The sequence below is a fragment of the Leopardus geoffroyi genome, chromosome C3, assembly GCF_018350155.1.
Source record: "Leopardus geoffroyi isolate Oge1 chromosome C3, O.geoffroyi_Oge1_pat1.0, whole genome shotgun sequence".
NCBI classification, from domain to species: domain Eukaryota; kingdom Metazoa; phylum Chordata; class Mammalia; order Carnivora; family Felidae; genus Leopardus; species Leopardus geoffroyi.
In genome coordinates, this window is record NC_059338.1 from 4,537,530 (window position 1) to 4,557,401 (window position 19,872).

Consider the following 19,872-nt stretch of genomic DNA (forward strand, 5'->3'; position numbering starts at 1 on the left):
AATACTTCTTTAAATGTTCAGTAGAATTCACCCATGAACCTGTTTTGTCCTGGACCTTTTTTGGAATTTTTTTTTATTACTGATTCAATCTCCTTACTAGTAATCAGTCTGTTCAGATTTTCTATTTCTTCATGATTCATTTTTGGAAGATTATATGTTTCTAGGAATTAATCCATTCCTTCTCGTTGTCCCATTTGTTGGCATATAATTGTTCATAGTACTATCTTATGACCCTTTGTATTTCTATGGTGTCAATTGTAACTTCTCTTTAACTTCTGATTTTATTTATTTGGCCCCTCCCTTTTTTTCTTGATGAGTCTGGCCAAAGTTTTATCTACTTTGTTCTCTTTTCAAAGAACCAGCTCTTAGTTTCATTGACCTTTTCTATGTTTCTGTCTCTGTTTCATTTCTTTCCACTCTGATCTTTATTATCCCCAATCCTTCTGCTAACTTTGAGCTTTGTTTATTCTTTTTCTAGTTCCTTTGGGTATAAGGTTAGATTGTTTATTTGAGATTTTCCTTGTCTCTTGAAGTAAGCCTATCATGGCTATGAACTTCCCTTTTAGAACTGCCTTTGCTGCATCCCAATGATTTTTGAAGGTTGTTTTCATTTTCATGTATCTCAATGTATTTTTTTATTTCCTCTTTGATTTCCTCATTGACCCACTGACTGTTTACTTGCATGTTGTTTAGCCTCCACGTTTATGTTTTTTTCCAATTTTGTCTTGCAACTGATCCCTAATATCATACCATTATGGTCATAAAAGATTCTTGATATGACTTCAGTCTTCTCAGATTTATTAAGACGTGTTTTGTGGCCTAACATGTGGCCTATCCTGGAGAATGTTCCATGCACACCTGAAAAGAATGTGTATTCCGACATTTGGGGATGCAATGCTTGATATGTATCTATGAAGTCTATAAACCCATCTGGATGAGAATTCCCTCGCCCCCATTATCCTCCCCACCTCCTTTTAACCCCGAATTTCCCTTAGAGTTTTAGTATTATGGGTTTTGATCCCTCTCCCAACACATTTCCATCTCAGTTCAAGGTCAGTCTGGGTTCTGGATAATTCCTAACCTAGCAGCATCCCACCTTCATCCCCAAAGCAATGGTGTGCAGCCAGCTCAGCTTGGAGAGCAAATCCCACTAACACCTTTAAAATTGCAGCAACATCTGGGGCTCCTGGGTGGTTCAGTTGGTTAAGTGTCCAACTTTGGCTCAGATTATGATCTTGCAGTTGATGGGTTCGAGCCCCACGTCGGGCTCTGTGCTGACAGCTCAGAGCCTGGAGCCTGCTTCAGATTCTGTGTCTCCCTCTCTCTCTCTCTCTGCCCCTCCCCCACTTGTGCTGTCTCTCTCCCTCTCTCTCTCTCTCTCTCTGTGTCTCTCTTTCTCTGTCTCTCTCTCTCTCTGAAAAATAAATAAACATTAAAAAAATAAAAATAAGATAAAATAAAATAAAATTGCAGCAACATCTCACTCTTCAAGGGTAGAGTGAGAAGTCAGGGAGAGTTCACATGCCCAAACTGCTAGAACCTGGTGAAAACAGAAGCAGCTAGGGTAGAGGCCTCAACTGTTCTGCATGCAAAGCACAGTAAGTGCTTGCAAGCTAGACCGTTTGCGGTTGCCCCATCTACCCTAGCTGCAGCCCTGCAGAGCTGCTGCCCCACACTCTGGACTTGCAGCTGAGCAGAGGTGGAGTGGAGACAACTCAAGTCAAGAGATCTGGTGGAAAGAGAACAGTAAGGGAAATGCATAAATGTTAACATCTTAGGGAGACTGGATAAGATACCGGTTTCCTACATTACTTCCTCGCCAAGTGCACCTGTCTCCCGATCAACAGAGTCACGAAAGAATTGCCTGTCATTGTCGGATTGGTTTCCCATTTCCAGTCAATCAGAAAATCTAGAACACAAAAAGTTAGAAAGGTCACACTCTCCATTCCTGTCTTTGGCAATAAGCACATGGAATTCTTTCCAGACTCTATGGAACTTCTCACCTAAAGACTTCTGAGAAAAACCTTACTCTCAGAAACTGCTTCCTGGTATTTAACCCAGCCCTCCATGCTTCAGTTTAAACTCACATGTTCTGTCTTCAAAGGAGATGAGGGTTCATGGCCTCCTTCTCTGTTGAGGGCTCATTAAGTAGCTTCCAGATTTTATCTATTTTTTTTAATGTTTATTTATTTTTGATAGAGAGAGAGAAAGAGAGTATGCGAGCAGGGAAGAGCAGAGAGAGAGGGAGACACAGAATCCCAAGCAGGCTCCAGGCTTCGAGCTGTCAGCACAGACATGGGGCTTGAACTCACAAATCATGAGATCATGACCTGAGCTGAAGTTGGATGCTTAATGGACTGAGCCACCCAGGCGCCCCTCCAGATTTTTATCTATTAAAAGTTATGCTGCAGTGAGCAGTCCTGTGTATGTCTTTTGGTGCCAATACATATGCATTTCGGTTCAGTATGTACCTAGAAGCAAAAATGCTGGGCCATCGGGTATTCGTATAACCCATTTAGGAGATTTTGCCATGCAGTTTTCCAAAGTGGTTGTACCAATTTACACTCCTACCGGAGGTCTACAAGAGTTCTGGCTGCTTTACATCCTCACCAGCACTTGGCTGTCTATCTTGACAGTGTTAGCCATTCTTATGGGGAATGTAGTGTTTTCATTTAGTTTAAATCTGCATTTCTACAGTGATTTATGAAGTCAAGCTTTGTTTTCTGTTTATTCGGGGCTCAGGTGTCTGCTTTGGTAAATTACCTACCCAATTATCTTGCCCATTTTCCTAGTGGGTTGTCTGTCTTTTTCTTACTGACTTGTAGAAAGTCTTATGTTCTGGATATGGGTCCTTTTTCAGTCATATGTGTTGAAAATATCTTGTCACCCTCCCTGTGGCTTGCCTAATTGCTCTCTCAATGGTGTCTTTTTAAGGACTATTTCTCAAAATAATAGCCTGACAGTCTTAAAACCTCAGATTCAGAAACTCTAGCCTGATCTACTCTGACCTCATCGATTTCTGAGCTCCTCTGATGTCTTGTGGACCATTTTCAGGATTCCTCTTTTCTACCTCATTGCAGTGTCCCAACACATTTCTCCTTGGATAGGAAGGAAGCTTGGAGAACTGGAGGTCACTCAAGGTAGGAAACGGATCTTAGTGTATCCAGAACTGTGCTGCCTTGCAAGCTAAGTGATGCTGAAATCACACAAATTCTGGTAGTCTCTGGATCTTCCCATAGCCGTGTCCCATCCTGGCTCACTAGCATGAGCTTTTCGAAGCCATGGAGAATGTTCAAAAGTGCTTACTAGTAAATTCCCTGACTCCTTCATGCTTCATGGTGAAGAAAGTTCACTTAAATAATACCCCCTCAACCAGAGAGGAAATTTGAACTTTTGAAGTTTCTTCCCCACTTCCTCTATATAGGCTATGAAGCAGTAACACCACCTACGTCAGAGGGGTCACTCACCCACCCCTGGGCCTGTGGCTCAGATGCTCTCCCCTCCACCCCGACTTCGCGTCTGCCTTCAGTCGGACCTGTATCCCCGCTCTGTGCCAGGCCAGGCCCCATGCTGCTCTGCAGGGTTCTGCTGTTTTTCGGTAAGTCACCGAGCATGGGCTTTACTTCCTGGGCACCAAAGACTGTAAGTTATTTATGGGAATCCTAATTTCCCCTTTCCATGTTCTAGTGGGTTTTATGGCTGGAGCTTGAAATGAGTGTGTGCACATGGGGTGTGGTGGGGGGCTTCCCTGATGTTTCCCATTGCATTTTCCTGGGTCCTTGGTAGGGCAGGCCTTCGGTGTATCAGAGCTAAACTAAGGACGCAGAAAATCACCTTCTGAGGCCCACCCACATGTTTACCCCATGAAATAAGGTTAAGTTACTCATCGGGCTGCCTCAAAAGGAAAATGAAGTTATGGCTTTGGGCAGGGGTGGGCTGGAGGACCAGGAAAATGGGAGAACGCAGTTCTGTGCATTTTGCTCAGCAGCAGAAGGTGGGCTTTCACAAAAAGTATTTTGGGGGGCACCTGGGTAGCTCAGTCGGCTAAGCATCTGACTCTAGATTTCAGCTCAGGACATGATCTCATGGTTCGTGAGCTCGAGCCCCATGTGGGCTCTGAGCCCACAGTGTGGAGCCTGCTTGGGCTTCTCTCTCTCCTTCTCTCTGCCCCCTCCCCACTTGAGCTCTCCCTCTCTCTCCCTCTCTCAAAATACATCAATAAACTTGGAAGAAATCAAATATAAATTTTTATGAAACCTCCGCATTTTTTTAGAACCACTCTACAATGTCCAGGCTGCTCACCTGATTAAGAGGCTTTTCCCGGAGTGTTCAAGTCCTTTACAAACTGGCCATCCTCCTTCTGCCTCTCTCTATTGGGGATTGTGGTGGGGAGGTCTGTTTCAGGTCTGACTGGTCCTTGGGGATGGTTCAAAGAATCAAATCCATTCTCTCTGATCTATATCTCTCTCTTTGAGCTACCTCCCCAGGGGCCACCCGTCACCCTCACCAAAGACTGAAGGGACTGGTCCTCCAAGGGTAGAGGATTATGAGAGTGGGGAGAGGGCCACTGGGCCTCCCCGACTCAACTCAGTCTCAGCCACTATCACCCTGCCACACTTAGAAGGAACAATTCTGGGCATATGTTTCACGTTACAATTTCTGAGTTGACTTACTTTTTATTTTAAACTTGTTGCCAATAGTTTGTTTGTGTTTGTTTGTTCATTTGTTTGTTTGTTTGTTTTCATTGAACCAGAAAAGCAAACCATTCCTAAATGTGATCTCTTCCTGGACAGGATTTGCGGGCATTTGACCCTGTAAAGAAACACTTGTTCCCCCCAATGCTCTTCCTTCTCCCACCTCATTGTTACCCCGTGTGCTTACAAATGGCCATTCGGACAAGGGAAAACGTCTAATGGTCATACTGGACAAGGTCAGGATGGCCTAGTGCCTGGATATATTCCAGAAGAAAGGTCATCATGGGCAAATCACCACCTTGTAAAAGGAACAGCCCTTGGACTTGACTGGATAAAGTCCAAGCGTTTCCCAACTTGGAACCCAGTATCTGGATGGGGAAAACCAAAGCAAGAGAGGAGAGAGTCAAAAGCTGACTGACTAGGGGACAGAGTGGTGGAGGACCCAGATTCAACAGGGTCATGCGTGATGCTTGGGGACCCCAGAAGGCCAGCCTAAAATGGAGACCCCATGGCTAGATGTGGAGGAACAGAGTTACCCTAAGTGCAGAGCTGCTATTTCCTCTTAGATGTGGGCAGAGAGACAGAGAAAACACCCTGCTCGGTAGTGCACACATTATCTCATCTAACCTTTCGAATCTTATTGGGTGGGTATTTTTTGTCCCTATTAAGCAATTGAGGAAACTGAAGTTCAAAAAGGTTAAGAGACTTGTGTAGAATTGCTCTGGCAACAAGAGCAAAACAGAAATACAACTCCAACTCCACTTGTTGCCAGACTCATGCTTTCTCCATCCCACCCGGATGCCTCGGGCAGGACTCTGGTTGGGTTGTAATCACGTAAGACTGGAAAATAAAATTCATTTAAAGTGCCTGGTGGGGCGTGTTCACACAAAAAATGGTGCCCGTTACTCTTACTGGCCATCAGGGATTCGACAGGCGAGGGGCCCCTGGCCCTGAACGTGCTGGGACACGGCCGTACATTAAAGGTGATTTGAAGTTTAGGAGATGAGACTTAATTTCCTTCTGAGCTGAGCATCAGCCAGGTTCAGCTCCAGGACTGGAACCCACCACCCGTAGACACACACACCGTCCATAACAGGTGTCTCTGGGCTTCCACGTCATGGCCACCCCTAGCACCACGGAAGCCATAGCTTGGCGAAGCAGCGGGTTCCAACGTCCTAGAGCTCAATTGTGACAAAGTCCCTCACACTTTGCTGAAATCTGCTTCCTTGGTCTCTCTCATTTCCTCTGAATTAGTCTCACTTCTACCTGAAAGTCTCTTCCCTCTTTTACACTTAGCCCATCAAATATTTGGAGACTACTCTGTCCCTGCTTCCTCGAGTGGGGAATGCTTTCTTGGCCCTGCTCATCAGCCTGGTCTGCTTGGGCTCGATGCCCTTTGTCAGTGGACCAGGCCCTGTGACTTCCCCTCCCTGCCCCCCACCATGGCCTGAGTAGTGCCAAGGTCAGCAGGGCTGCGGCCTCCATTGTCCAGGACTCTGTTGTGCGGCTTATTCAACGGCGGCCCTTGGCTGTGTTGTCGCCTCATCTTCAGCCCATGGCCCTCTTTGTAGGAAGTGCTGTAACGTGGCCGCTGCCCCTCTGCGTGCCCCGCTGCCCACTGCCTTCATTACAGGCACTGGCTTTGCGGGCACAGCTCCCAGGTCTCATGGGGTCTGGGGACACAAGCTCATCTGAAGTGTCTCTCTGCTCTCTGGATGTAGGGCTTCAGTGCCCTCACTCCTGTTTACTCATCACTTTGAAGCTGCAGAGGTGTTTTGCGGGTGAGGAGGGAAAAGGAAGAGGGACATCACTATACTGCGAGGTATTAGTCACTCTGAGGTCAGGCCTCCTTTCTGCTTTCAGTCAACGCGGTAACCACTTTTCCAGGTGGTGGGTCATGGTAATCTACGCAAACAGTCTGCAGGGAAGAAATGGCTGTGACGGCTCCCACTGTGTAGACGGGACCAGGAATTCAAGGCTATTGGAATTTCAACGAGCTGTCCAAGTTCACATAGAAAAAGGTGGATTCACGAGTCCAGTTCAGGTCACGTGACTCCGAACCCTGCGTGTTTCCCACTGCACTAAGCCCAGGGAGGAGATGTGCTTAGGGGCCCCCCGGGGGGCTCAGTCGGTTAAGCGTCACGACTCTTGGTTTCGGCTCTGGTCATGATCTCATGGTTCCATGGGTTTGAGCCCCGCGTCGGGCTCTGCGCTGGCAGCGTGGAGCGTGCTTGAGATTCTCTCTCCTCTTCTCTCGGCCCCTTCCCAGCTCGTCCTATGTCCGTCCGTCTCAAATAAATAAACTTCAAAAAAAAAGTTTCCAAGAGATATGTTTAGATGGACCCAGTGGGAGATAGAGGGTTGACAAGAAAGACTCATAATTCTGCACACACTGAGCCTGTGGCTGAGCTAATCCCGAGCTGAGCAGAGAACTGAGGCTAAAAGCCTCCATCTGGGTCCCAGGCCACATGGACAGCAAGGGTGACAGCGAGTGATTCAACACACCAAACAGCCACACCTCAAGCCCCTGGTGAGAGGGTCTTCAATGGCCCTCCCAAGGCCATTCCCACATCCCCCCATGTCTACACAGCACCTAGGACATGTCAGTGTGAAGGACACGGTAACTGCCTGAGGACAGTTGGCCCGACCATGCTTGCCCAATGCCACTGACTGCTTCACTCCTTGTCACACAGTCTAGAACACTGTCCACCACGTCATGCCCAGCTGTGCCTCCCCCCCCCCCCATGCCATCCCCTGTGCCTTTCATACCTGTCTAACCTCATCTGTCATCACTTTGTGGTTTGGCCTCTCTTCCCGGGCCACCTATGCTCCTCAAATATTCATTCATTTAAAAGCATTCATACCATGGGGCGCCTGGGTGGCTCAGTCGGTGGAGCGTCCGACTTCGGCTCAGGTCACGATCTCATGGTCCGTGAGTTCGAGCCCCGCGTCGGGCTCTGTGCTGACAGCTCGGAGTCTGGAGCCTGCTTCGGATTCTGTGTCTCCCTCTCTCTCTCTGCTCCTCCCCCGTTCATGCTCTGTCTCTCTCTGTCTCAAAAATAAATAAACATTTAAAAAAAATAAATAAAATAAATAAAAGCATTCATACCACATATAAAAGTCCAAGCATAGTGCGTGATGCACCGGCCTGTGTGTTATCCCCTCACCCGTCCCATCTGACCCGCCCATCCGGGGATTCCTCACCTCCCTCAGCCGTCACTTCCAGGCTGTACTCTCCAGAGCCGCATAGACAGATCTGGCTGCAGGAAGCGCCAGGTCTGCTCTCTGAGTTCTTCTGCGGGTGCAGGTAGGCGTTCAGACCCACTAGTGCAAGAGTCCACTCTTGTGTCTCCCACGTCGCGTGCCGTACCCCACGTGGCTGGGCACAGAGGAAAGCATTTATTCAGTAGATGCTTGTTGAACACTGACCCTTCCAGGCATGGGTCCGAGACATAGGTGACAAGACCGTGAACAAGTCTCCACCCTCGTGGGGCTTACGTTCCAGACAGAGTGAGGCAGCTGATAACAAGTAGGCAATTTAAAGAATAAGATAATTTCAAATAGAGATAAGTGCTCTGATGATAGTACAGTGGGGTGTTATAATAGGGGTTGAGAAGTCCTTCAATGGGGGGCCCCAGAACCACCTAAGGAAGCGACATTTGCAAGAGACAGGGAGCAGAGGATTCCAGGCGCTGGGTCCAACGTAAAAGCTAGGTGGTTTGGTGCTTGGATGGCTGAGTGGTTGAGGGACTGAGGGACTGAGTGGCTGGGTGGGTGGTTGAATGGCTAGGTAGCTGAGTGGTTGAGTGGCTGGGTAGTTGGATGAGTAGGTGCTTAGGGGGCTGGGTGGTTGGTTTATTGAATGGACATGAGCACCCATGCCTGAGGGGACAGGCCTCTTTGTGAAAAGCTTCTATTATTTACCCTAATTCTATCACTCTGTTCTCTTACAGTTCCCTGTGTTGGGCAAAGTGGTGAGTCTTGTGTATGTCCCTTCCATCTCCAAGTGTGTCTCTGGACCAAAACTTAGTTGATGGGCCACTGGGTCCCCCGGAGGCATCTTCACAACAGCACACTAGGCCCATTCCTCAGGAGCCTTGGCTGATACCCGGGCAGAGATGAGACCTGGGACTCCACCGTTCTCAGGCTGAGGATAATTCTAGGTGGCTCAAGCCCCAGCAAGTGGCTCTGGGGCTCATCCTATTCCCTTGTAAGTGGCACTGGCCTCTGTCCCTCTCAGGGTGGCTCTGGAGCTCCTGTATTCTCCACTCAGCAAGGCCCTGGACTCCCTTCCATCCCTCGTATGTTCAGAGAAGGCAGCTTTGACCCTCAGCTCCTTCTGCCTTCTAGTCCATCCTGACCTTCACGGAGCTTTCTATCAAGTAGGAAGAAGCCTGACCTACGAACATCTTCACCTCCAAGGACATGTTCTATGGTTCCGGAGGCAATGGGGGCTGCTGGGCAGAACTCAAAGCCATGCTCAGTGCTGCTCGACAGAACAGGAGTAAAAGCAAGGCTCGTCATTCAGTCACCCCGTGAGGCTCCAGGGGCGGGTCCTGAGGACTGAGGCAAAGGCAGGATATACCGGGAGTCCCTATCTGATTCTTCATTATTGTTCTCAGTTTATCAGGCCTGGCTCCTGAGACTCTCTGGGACCAACGGTGTCTGACTTGTCAAAGAAGTGTGGCCTAGGGACAGACCCAGGCTGGGGTCCCCGGGAGCTCTTCTCCTGTCCACATCAGGCCATAGAACGCATTTTAGGAATGAGGACAGACAGGACAGATCCCTCCCCACGACCGACCATGGTGAAAATGAAACTCCCTGCTGGGGGAGGAGGTGGAGGCCAGGGGCCTGAGAAGGAAGGCAGGAGGGACGAGCCCTGGCGGGCACTCCCTACATCCATCCATCTGGCTCTGGCTGGCGGTCTGGGGCCAGCTGTTCTCAGAGGTGGACGCTGCAGAAAGGCTTGACTGGGGGAGCCAGGGGGCAAGTAACCAGTCTAGGGAGGTGAGGATTGGGTGAGAAGGAAGGAGTTAGGACAATGGATGGAAGGAATTCAACTGGACCCAAGCTTGGCAACGTCGAAAGGGCGAAGTAAAAGGAGCGGAAGGGAAATGCAAGGGATAAAGGCCAAAGAGAAGAGGCAGTGGGGAGGAGGGTGGGAGGGGAGTAGAGAGAAGAGGCAGGGGAGAGGAAGGAGGGGAGGAGGGGAGGGGAGAGGAATGCAGAGGCCCCGCCCAGGTCTGGCAGGAAGGCCTGGGGGGTGGGCAGCTCAGCAGGTGCCATCCAGCAGCCTGCGTCCCCAGGGGGAGACCTGAGGCGGGCTTGGGGGGGGGGGGTGTGGGGACAGAGGGAGAAAACGGCCACGCAGTGTGTGGCTCCGGGGCCACCCTGTTCCCTGTCTCACAGCCTGGCTGCATCTCCGAGCCTGGCCAGACCCCGTGTTCGAGGGAGACGCCCTGACTCTGCAATGTTATGGATCGGCCAACAAGGTCCTGTCCCAGGTGAAGTTCTACAAAGACAGAAGATTACTCCAAACCCCGAAGACCAGATGGTCCCTGTCCTTGGGGACGGCTACCCTGGAAAGCAGCGGTCAGTACAGCTGCTCTGGGAAGGTGGCCTACGTCCCATACCTGGGCAGACAAACCTCAGAGCTGGTCAAGGTTCAAGTCCAAGGTGAGTCACCAGCTCAGGGGGGTCGGGGGTGGGGCTGGGATGCTGCTCAGGGATCTGGTCTCTAGAGGTCAGCAGCTGTCCCTCTGGCTGCCCCTGATGCCGGGCGACCACAGGGCCCCCGTCTAGAGCCAGGGGAAGGAAGTGCCCTGAACCAGCCTGGGCCAGACCCTTCCCCTCCGGGGACCAGCTGACCCCTACGGCCCTCTGGCTTTGGCTCGGGACTCCAGAGAGGCTCTGGCGGTGTGGGTCGTAGCTGGGAGGCGGGTCCTGGGACACAATGACAGGGTCTCCCGTGGGGCGTGGGGCTGTGACCTGGGATGCGCTCTGGCTTGGACCCCGGCCTCTGGGGACTCAGGGTTCTGGAGGCCCCCCCTGAGCCTGGGCCCACGTCTCCCCAGAGCCGTTCCCGCCTCCTGTGCTGAGCGCTGTCCCCTCTCCCGAGCTCCGTGAGGGGAGCCCACTGACCCTGAGATGCCAGACGAAGCTGCACCCCCAGAAGTCGGCCTCGAGGCTCCTCTTCTCCTTCCACAGAGATGCCAGCACCTTGCAGGACTGGGGCCCCCACCCGGAGCTCTACCTCCCGGAGCCCAGGAGAGAGACTCTGGGCTTTACTGGTGCCGGGCCACCCTTGAGGGTGGTGTGGCCCAGAAGCAGAGCCCCCAGCTGGAGGTCAGGGTGCAGGGTGAGTGGGGAGGGAGGGGAGACACTCCCTGGGGGTCTGGGCTTTGGGCAACGGGACCCGTGGGCCTATGGGGAGGAGGGGCCAGGAGCCTGGGTGGCACAGCTGAGCCTCCCCTCTCTGTGCTGCCCCAGTTCCTGTGTCCCAGCCTCTACTCACCCTGAGACCTGGCCCCACCGGCCTCGCTGTGGGGGCCATGGTGGAGCTCCTCTGTGAGGCCCAGAAGGGCTCCCCTCCAATCTCATACCTGTTCTACCTGGACGGGAAGATCCTAGGGAACATCTCATCTCCCTATGGAAGAGCCACCTGCTTCCCGGTCACCGTGACGTCAGAGCGGGACGCCAGATACTCCTGCCGGGCAGAGAATTGTGTTTCCGCAGAGACCAGTGAGCCCAAGATACTCTCCCTGGATGGTACGTCTTGTCCCCCAGCTGGGCTCTGAGCCCCAGCAAGCTGGCAGGGGGCAGGTCCCACCCCTCCGTGTGCCCCCCACCCACACCCTGCACGAAGCTGGGCCCGTAGCAGGCACTGCATGACGGAGCCTGGACGCTGCTCAGAGTATCCGTCCACTGGACCTGGAGGGAAAACAGGAGATCCTTGGTGGGGGGTGGGTGAGACGGCTGCCCGTCCTTGTTGGCGTCCTCGGGGCCATCCCTGATTCCATCCGCAAAGCTCCCCAGGCCACGCCATCCCCCCTGATGCTAGCCATTCTGCTTCTTTCTGTCCATCTGAGGTACGATTCTGAATTTCATCCTCAGCACTCATGGTCACCCCTACCCGGGGCTTGTCTGCCCCCAACAGCCCCCACTGGCTGGTTGCCGGGCTGTCCGCGAGCCTGCTTGGTGTGCTGGTCATCGCCACTGCGCTTCTGGCTTGCTTCAGACCCTGGAGAAAAGCTGGTCAGTAACCTTTTTGACTTTCTTGGTGGTTGAATCCCGATGCCAGGCATTACCCAGCCTTTGGAAGGCCTGCCGGGGCCAGCTGCTTCCTTTTCCGGGGTGTTGGGTGAGAGGAGGGACTTCTCTTTACGTGTCACCCAAAGTAGTCCACGGAGGGACCCTTACAGCTTCCAAAACGCACACACACGCAGTCACCCAGGGATGTGCACAACACACGACTGCACGCGTGGGCATGAATGGAGGCACAGGCAGAGGAATTCTCACCCGCCAAACGCAAGCGCCATCAGATTCTTCCACTTTCGAAAGATAATCTGTGGCTGCAAATATAGCGGGGAAACCCCAGGCCTCCAACCCTCTGTCACTAAGCTCAGCAGAGGAGAGAGAAAGAATGAGAAGCCCGATGCGTGTCTGTGCACCTGTGCGCACACACCCCTCTTGTCCAGCGCCGAGCCCGAGGTGAGTGCCCAGGGGACATTCAGTCATCCGAAAGGAACACGGTGGAGAGGACCAAGCAATGGCCCGCTCCCGACACCACTATTTACTGATTCTGTGACCTCGGGCCAGTTCGTGAAGCGTCTCCCTCCCGGGGTTATTGTGAGCATTTCGGCTGATGACAGCTACCTGACAGGTGACGTGCTGGGCTGGCACTTGGCGGGCGCTCAGTACATTCTCCGTCTAGTCGACGCAGATTCCCCAGACCACCCCTTCTCCTGCCACACGTCCCCTAGTCTCTCCCGTCGGAACCGCTGAAAATAAGAAGCGTGGTTAGAATTCAGATGCAGTGGGACCCATAGAGAGAAAAAGGGAAAGCAATCGGATAAATGGCATTTCCAGGGAGCCCATTGATGTTGGGAGACCCTCCTCCTCTCCTGTCCGGTCATGACGATGAAGCAGGAATGGGGGCTCCCACAGCCATCACCTTGGGTGGCTCCGAACTTATTCCTATTCTAATCTTTCTTCGCCTCAGGCCACATTTAAGGGAAGGCCTATCGGTGCCAAAGCTGTTTGATCCCAGCTTCCTCCTAGGCCTTCAAACCCACCTACTGAGACTCAAATCCACCCCACCCCCTCCTCCCCAGGGACAGCATTCTTAAATTTTTTTTTTTTCAACGTTTATTTATTTTTGGGACAGAGAGAGACAGAGCGGGAGAGGGGCAGAGAGAGAGGGAGACACAGAATCGGAAACAGGCTCCAGGTTCTGAGCCATCAGCCCAGAGCCCGACGCGGGGCTCGAACTCCCGGACCGCGAGATCGTGACCTGGCTGAAGTCGGACGCTTAACCGACTGCGCCACCCAGGCGCCCCACCCAGGGACAGCATCCTTATTTTCCACTTGCCAAGGGAAAACGCGATTGCTCCCACAGACCTCCAAAGCTGGGTTTACTTATTCGAGTTGGCAGCTCCTTCCGTTAAGGAATTCGCGATGAGTTTTTCGGGAGCCGGGCCAGACCACTCCGTGAGAAGGACCACCCAGTCATACACTCAAAGCATTCCTCCCTGAGCACCAGCCAGGATACCTGAAAGGGCCTCTCCCTAGCCCTGGACCCTCTCCCCTGCCTTACCAGCACCCCAGGTAGGGCTCGGGCCAGCCTCCAACTTCCTCTCCCCTTTTTGACTTATCAGTCTTTGTCCAACGAACATTCCCTCTAGTCCTGAGTCAAGGTTCCATGCAGGCTATCTTGCTTTAAGGTATATCTACCCGCATGGGAGGAGAAAGGTGGAGGCAGGCCCAGAGCTAGATGGGGAGGCAGCTGGAATAGCGGACCAACACTGCACGTGTGACTTCTAGCATCCCTGCGTCTACAACAAAACCCTCTGCAAAGGGCCTGGCCATTTACCTGGTGTCGGTAACACGGGTGTTTCTGTTTCTGTCCACTCATCTCTGGGTCAGAACATTAAAGACAAGGCAGTGCAGTTGGGGGCGGGGGGAGTCGCTGGGGAGGGGTCCTCAAGAGGAAGAAGCCTCCCTCTTCGCGTGGAGGTTCTGCCCCTGCACGGTCCACGCTCCCCCCGCCCCCAACCCCCACTGCCAACCTGGGAGCAGCTGGGTTCTATTGTATTAAGGAACCTGTCGCCGGAGAAAATAGGGCTTCTGGTGGCGGTCCTCCTATCTCAGAAGCTCAGCGACGCAAAACGTTTAGAGTATCGCACGGAAGACCACCTCCGGGCCCGGTTCCAAAGCTCCCCGAGAAAAGCTGTAGATCAACAGCTTCATCCCCCACACCCCGTTCTGGAAGATTCTTAACCATCTCCAGATAACCTAGCCACTTCTTCGACAAGCAAAAACCATGCCACCACCAAAGATGCCCAATGGGCTGCATCTCGCAAGGCGATTTTCAAAACATGAAAACTCTTGCTGTCAGAGCGAATGGACATTTCTTGGGCACCAGGTGTGAGCAGGTGCTCTAAAATCCACGTGTGGCCCAATTCCTATCCCAGGAGCTAATCTTTAAGGTTCTGGAAGCACCCGCTTTCACAGAGGCAGCACACCGGTGGAGAAAAAGCATATCAACCTGGATTGAGATTCTGTCCCTACCCCTCACCTTGTATGACCTTGGAGAAGTCGCCTCTCCCGGCCTCAGTCACCTCCTCCATAATACTACCTAGGATACCGTGATATAGCGTCGACCTTTGCAAGACGGTTGGAAAAAGACTCTCAGACCCCGAAGGGTTAGGAAGGGAGGCTCTTTTGCCGTCCAGCTATGTGCTGGGCACGGGGTTAGCCACTGTGCCGTGAAGTAGACATCGTGTTTGAACTCCCTGGCCCAGTGTCTCGCACATAGTGGGTGGTCACAATTATCAGCTTCTCCTTCTTCTGTAAAGCAGCCTGACTGGTGAATCCGGGCCCTCTCCATGGACGTGACCCATCCTTGGGGACCCTACTTCCTCCCGGTTTGTGATTCCCATGGGGCCATGCTACCCTCTAGGGGATTTTTCAAAGGAAACATCCCATAAAAATTAACCGTGTCCAGACCTGTGAATTAGCCCTCGTAAACAAACCAGACTCAGACCTCCAGCAGCCTCCACCGACTTTCTTTCTCTCAGACTCTCTACCCCCTACTTTCCAGCACGCTTTCTCAGGGAACTCAACAAATTGCGCCTTTGTATCTCCCAGAGTCCCTTCCATCTCAGAATCCACCCCCAGCCCCCGGTGGAGAGCAGGACCTACTGTATGGCGAAGGTAAGTCCCTCCAGCAGGACCACGCATGGTCTGTCCCGGAAGGCAGAGGAGGGCCTCTGAAGGGGAGCAAGAATGAGCCCCCTGGGAGCCCCCAAGTCTCAGGAATCAGTCATCGGGGAAGGAAGCGGATGGTTTCTGGGGAGAGCTAGAGGGGACAGTGCCACGAAGCCGGTGGAGGCACGGGGAGGTAGGAGGGAAGCCCGGCCTCTGAAGAGAGGGTGTGGAGAGGTTAGACCAATGGTTGGCACACTCTGGCCCGTGGGCCAAATCTAGTTCACCACACAATTTTGCATTTGCGAGGAACATTGTATATGCTTTGTGGATGGCTCCTTTCACACTACAGAGCTGAGTGGAGGCAACAGAGGCCGTATGGCCTGCAAAGCCTCAAGGGTTGACTCTTTTTTACAGAAAAAGAGTTTAAACCCCTAGTTGGGGCTGGTGAAGCTACGGGAACCTGCTGTGGGGGCGGGCACCTTCTGCCAAGACGGGTATCCCACATTAATGGCTGCCACCCACTCCCAGCTACCGCCATGACAGAGCCCCCGACTGGCTTCCCCCCCGTAGGTGTCTTCAGGACACGGGGGTCTTGAGGTGGGAGAGCAGGTGGGTCCTATTCGAGCCCCATTCCTTCTTTCAGTTCGTTGGCAGAATGAGAATGAAGATGATGATTACTCTGTAGTGTATGCAACCTCCCGGAAGAGTAAAGGTGAGTACTCTTGGATGAAACTGGACATTTTTGCCAATGTAAAGGGGAAGCTTGGGGCCCGGAGTGAAGTATCACTACCAACATTACCGCTGTGCCATGACCACGATTATCATCATCACCTCCTCCGCCATCACCACCCCCACCATCACCACCATCCCCCCCAAAAACGCTACGTCCACCATAATGACTGTCTTCCACATCGTCTCCACCACCGTTGCCACCCTAACTAGGGAGTGTTTCTGCCTTTTTCTCAGCACTGTGGAGGAACAAAGAAAAGAGAGAGAGAGAATAACACAGCGTGCCTTTGCCCCAGAGTAAAAGTCTCAGCAGGACAGTCCCAGCTCTTAGAGGCACCGAGACCCTGAGCTCCGGCCACCAACACCAGAATCAGATGGCAGGGACAGGGAAAGGCCAGTCATCCCTCCAACAGGGGTGGAAAGCAACATGGCGTCATGGGGAGAGTATGGGTTTCTGAGTCAGTCGGATCTGAGTTCGAAACTGGACTCTGTGTATTCACTGTGCTGCTACCGGGCAAGTTACTTAAGCTCTCTCTCTTAAGCTCTCTAATGTATTAAAAAATGGAGATAACGCTTAACTTTGCAAGGCTATTTTAAATTACTAGGAATGGAACGGAGGTCTCGACACTTTACAGGTTATCTGCTGTGCCACAGGTGTTCAAAACCAGGAAGCTTCTCGCTCTTGTTTTGCTGCTATTTCTATTCCTGGGCTGTACGATGGGTTTGAATCAGCCTGGGGGTCCTGTTCCTTCCCATGAAGGGCACCAGGGGAAGTGGACAGACAAGGAGTCTCTTGGACTCAGGGGCCGTTTCCCCAGGACCCTAGCATGGCCGGGTAGACGGGAAGGCACAGGCACGTGGGCACGGGTCATTTCAGAGGAGAGTCACAACGGGGACTTGAACACGAGAGAGACAAAAAAAGAAGCCAACCTCCAAATATGGTTTTCACTGGCTGCAATAAGGAAATGTGGCCGTTTTCATCGCAGCAGGGCAACAAGGCGAAGGCATGATTCAGGGCCGGGTGGCCTCCTCCCAGCTCACGATAGGCTCTCCCTGATGGGAGGGCGAGGGGTTCCGAAACCCAGAGTCAGGAAAGGCCATTGTACTCCAAGATTCACAGGAAGGGGACGCTGGATCTTCTGTCATTGGAAGAATGCTTCACGTATGCAAAGATTTGATATTTGTCTCCAGTTCCCCTTCTTACAGACATGACCGCAGGGAGTATCAGCCACTCTGAGCCTCCGTTTTCTCATCTCAATTGGAGAAGGAATCAATCATCGCTACTTTGCAGGATTGGTGTGAGATTAATATAATAAATATAATGCTCACACCGGAAGGATTGCCTGGTGCATGCTAGCTGTCTAACGAAGTAGCTGTTTTAAAGGCACCTTTGATAGACTCGTCTCTCTTTCTTCTCCTTATAATCCCTGTGACCGCCCCCTCCCTTCTCCCTGGCTACGGAAGCTGAGGTCCCAGGGCTGAGTGGCTGGCCTGCAGTCACATGGCTGGGCTGTGGTTGAGGTGGAAAGACCCAGACCTCCTGTGTTTGGACGAAGAACGAGGGGTCCCCAGAGGCGAAAGGGGGAGCAGCGCTCCCTGGGCTGGTCCGTGCTCTGTAAGAGAAGACAGCGTGGAGGAGGCGGGCTGCAGGTACGCGGATGAGCCGGGCACCCTAACCTGAGTGTTTTTCTCTCTCCCCCACAGCCAGGCCTGCTGCCTCAGCCTCGGGGACTCAGGTGAGCTGGGCCCCCTGCCCTCCCCCCACCCTCTGTGTTACATCTGCCTCCTGATCCCGACCCGCCTCCCCCACAGGACAGTTCCGTCATCTACACGGAGGTGACACAATCACAGCTTGGTGAGCTTCCAGCCGCGAAACGGAATCCGAGAAGCAGGACCCACAAAGCCCTCCCTGGTCACTTCGAGGAGGTTCTCCACTACTAACGGCATTCCCCCCAACACCACCCTCTGGTGCTCCCCAGGAGGCCAGCGGGGACCCCAGCCCCTCCTGTAGGTCCCCAGTCCCTGAGTCCGGCAGTGAGGGAGCCCCGTGTCCTGACCAGGGTCCCCGGGAGACTCGAGGAGCGCCTAAATGATCTCAGAGCCCCCCTCTGAGCAGAACAGGTAGCGTGTGGGCAGGGACATCCGCACTCACGCATGACGAGGGAACTAGACACGGGAGCCGCAGATGTTTTCTTTCACACGAATGGAAGCATTGCAATCCCTTCTGTCTACACATCTGTAAGTGCTTTCTCCCACAGCCCTCGGTCCCCATGGATGTGCTTGGCCTCACCCTGCCAGAGAGAATGAATCTGCACACCCTGAGGGCTGGCCCTGGGCAGCTCCCATAAAGCATTTCCAACTTCCAAGCTTCTGCTGAGGCCCCTGAGTGACCGGAGGGCTGAGGGCCTCTCAGAGGCTCCGGGGCATCAAGGGTCGGGGGGGGGGGGGGGGAAAGGGCCTGGAGCCCACAATATCACACAACTCTTAACCCCTGAGCCAGAGCCCCCCCAGGCCCGGAGAACGCTGCCTTCGCATGCAACCCGTTTCTGTCCACACCCCTTCCAGGCTCCCAGGTTACCCACGTTTATGGAATGAGGCCTGCCCCGAATCCCCCCGTGGGGAGCACCGCAGAAAACTGTTACCCCTTGTGTTTGCAAAGATGCGTGCTGGTAGAACGTATTTGTCCATAGAAAAGCATCAATATTATTCGCCAATACCAATCGCTTGTAGTGTCTGCTGGTTCAGTTTGGTCTGGGGTTGTGGAGCCCGCACTCCGTGACGCTGAGAGTGTCGCACTAGTAACTAGGAAGATCAATTATCCCTGCTTCTCCTCCGGGCCCCGGTTCCCTCCGGGTCCCTGATCCCGGGTCACAGAGCGGGGTCCCGCAGACCCCGCCCGCCTCTCCTGGGAAGAAGCCCACGTTTTCAGAGGACTCCGGCCCGGACACCCGGAGCTGGACACGGTCAGGGTTCATCCTTGAGCTTAAGAGAAACGTAGCCACTCAGAGGCAACCCCAGATCTGCTGAATCTCAGTCCGCATTTAAAATAAGATTTCTAGGCGGTTCGTAGTGCCCAGTAAAGTCTAAAAAGCCTGGTCTGCCTCCAAACTTCGTGGGAATACCTCTGTCCACTCACCTTCTGGAGCGTCACTGGATGACACAAGGGGGCCCAGAGAGCTACTAGGCCAACACACGTGCTGGCGTTTCTCACTTCCCTATGCCTTCTCTTCCTTCCCTCCCCCCACCTGACCTTCCTCTTCTGCAGCCTCTGCCTCCTCTTCCCCATCTCTCTCTTGGCTGGTCCAATCCACATCCAGGATACACCGGGGCCCCTCCCCGTCGCTTCTTGTCTGCCAGGCCGAGAAGCACATGCCAGGTCATTGGGAGCACAGGGTCTTATCTGGTCAATCATGAAGCAACTGTAGAAGCCAAGCCTTGCCACGCCCTCTATAAACGGGCCGGGCCCCTCGTAAAGAGTCCGGCCAAAGACAGGACAGCTCATGAAGGAGACACTGATGCTGGGGACCCGGAAGGAGCCGGCCCTGCCGGTCATCCCGATGGACCGCCTCCTCCCTGAGAACTCACGCCTCCTGCCCTCTGCCGTACGCCAGCGACACGGGGCCCAGCTGGGGATGGTCTTTACCGGCCCAGGATGGGCTACGGGGAACAATGAAAAGCAAGAACTTAGACCCTTTTATAGCAACCTGACGGAGCAATTTTGTTCGTTTAAACTAGTCCTAAAAAATAGCGCTTAGATTTTGTATGTTTCTTTTTCTTTTAGTTTTTAGTACATTGCTTTTATTGTATCCTACAAAAGTACGGGTCCGCGATGGATGGGAAAATAAAGAAAAACAGTTCCTTTGACCCAGATAGGTGAAAAGTCCCACCCTACACACACACAGACTCAGTCTCCATACATGCCTGGCCCGGTCTCCGCCCCCCCCCCCACTATGCTCCTCCCCCAGAATTCCTCCCCACCCCCACTTCTATTGACAGAGCCAAAAATATCCTTTCCCCTCAG

General features: G+C 52.9%; 1 protein-coding gene across 1 annotated transcript; it reads left to right on the forward strand.

The window, feature by feature from the left end:
* Window positions 1-3,468: 3,468 nt before the first annotated feature.
* Window positions 3,469-19,598, forward strand: FCRL6 (Fc receptor like 6). Its single transcript, XM_045454992.1, is given in 11 exon segments — window positions 3,469-3,598; window positions 8,648-8,668; window positions 10,104-10,370; window positions 10,769-10,945; window positions 10,948-11,052; window positions 11,184-11,462; window positions 11,808-11,948; window positions 15,063-15,128; window positions 15,766-15,834; window positions 17,556-17,587; window positions 17,664-19,598. Coding segments are annotated over 11 exon segments (1,317 nt in total). The 5' UTR covers window positions 3,469-3,567; the 3' UTR covers window positions 17,793-19,598.
* The last annotated feature ends 274 nt before the right edge of the window (window positions 19,599-19,872 follow it).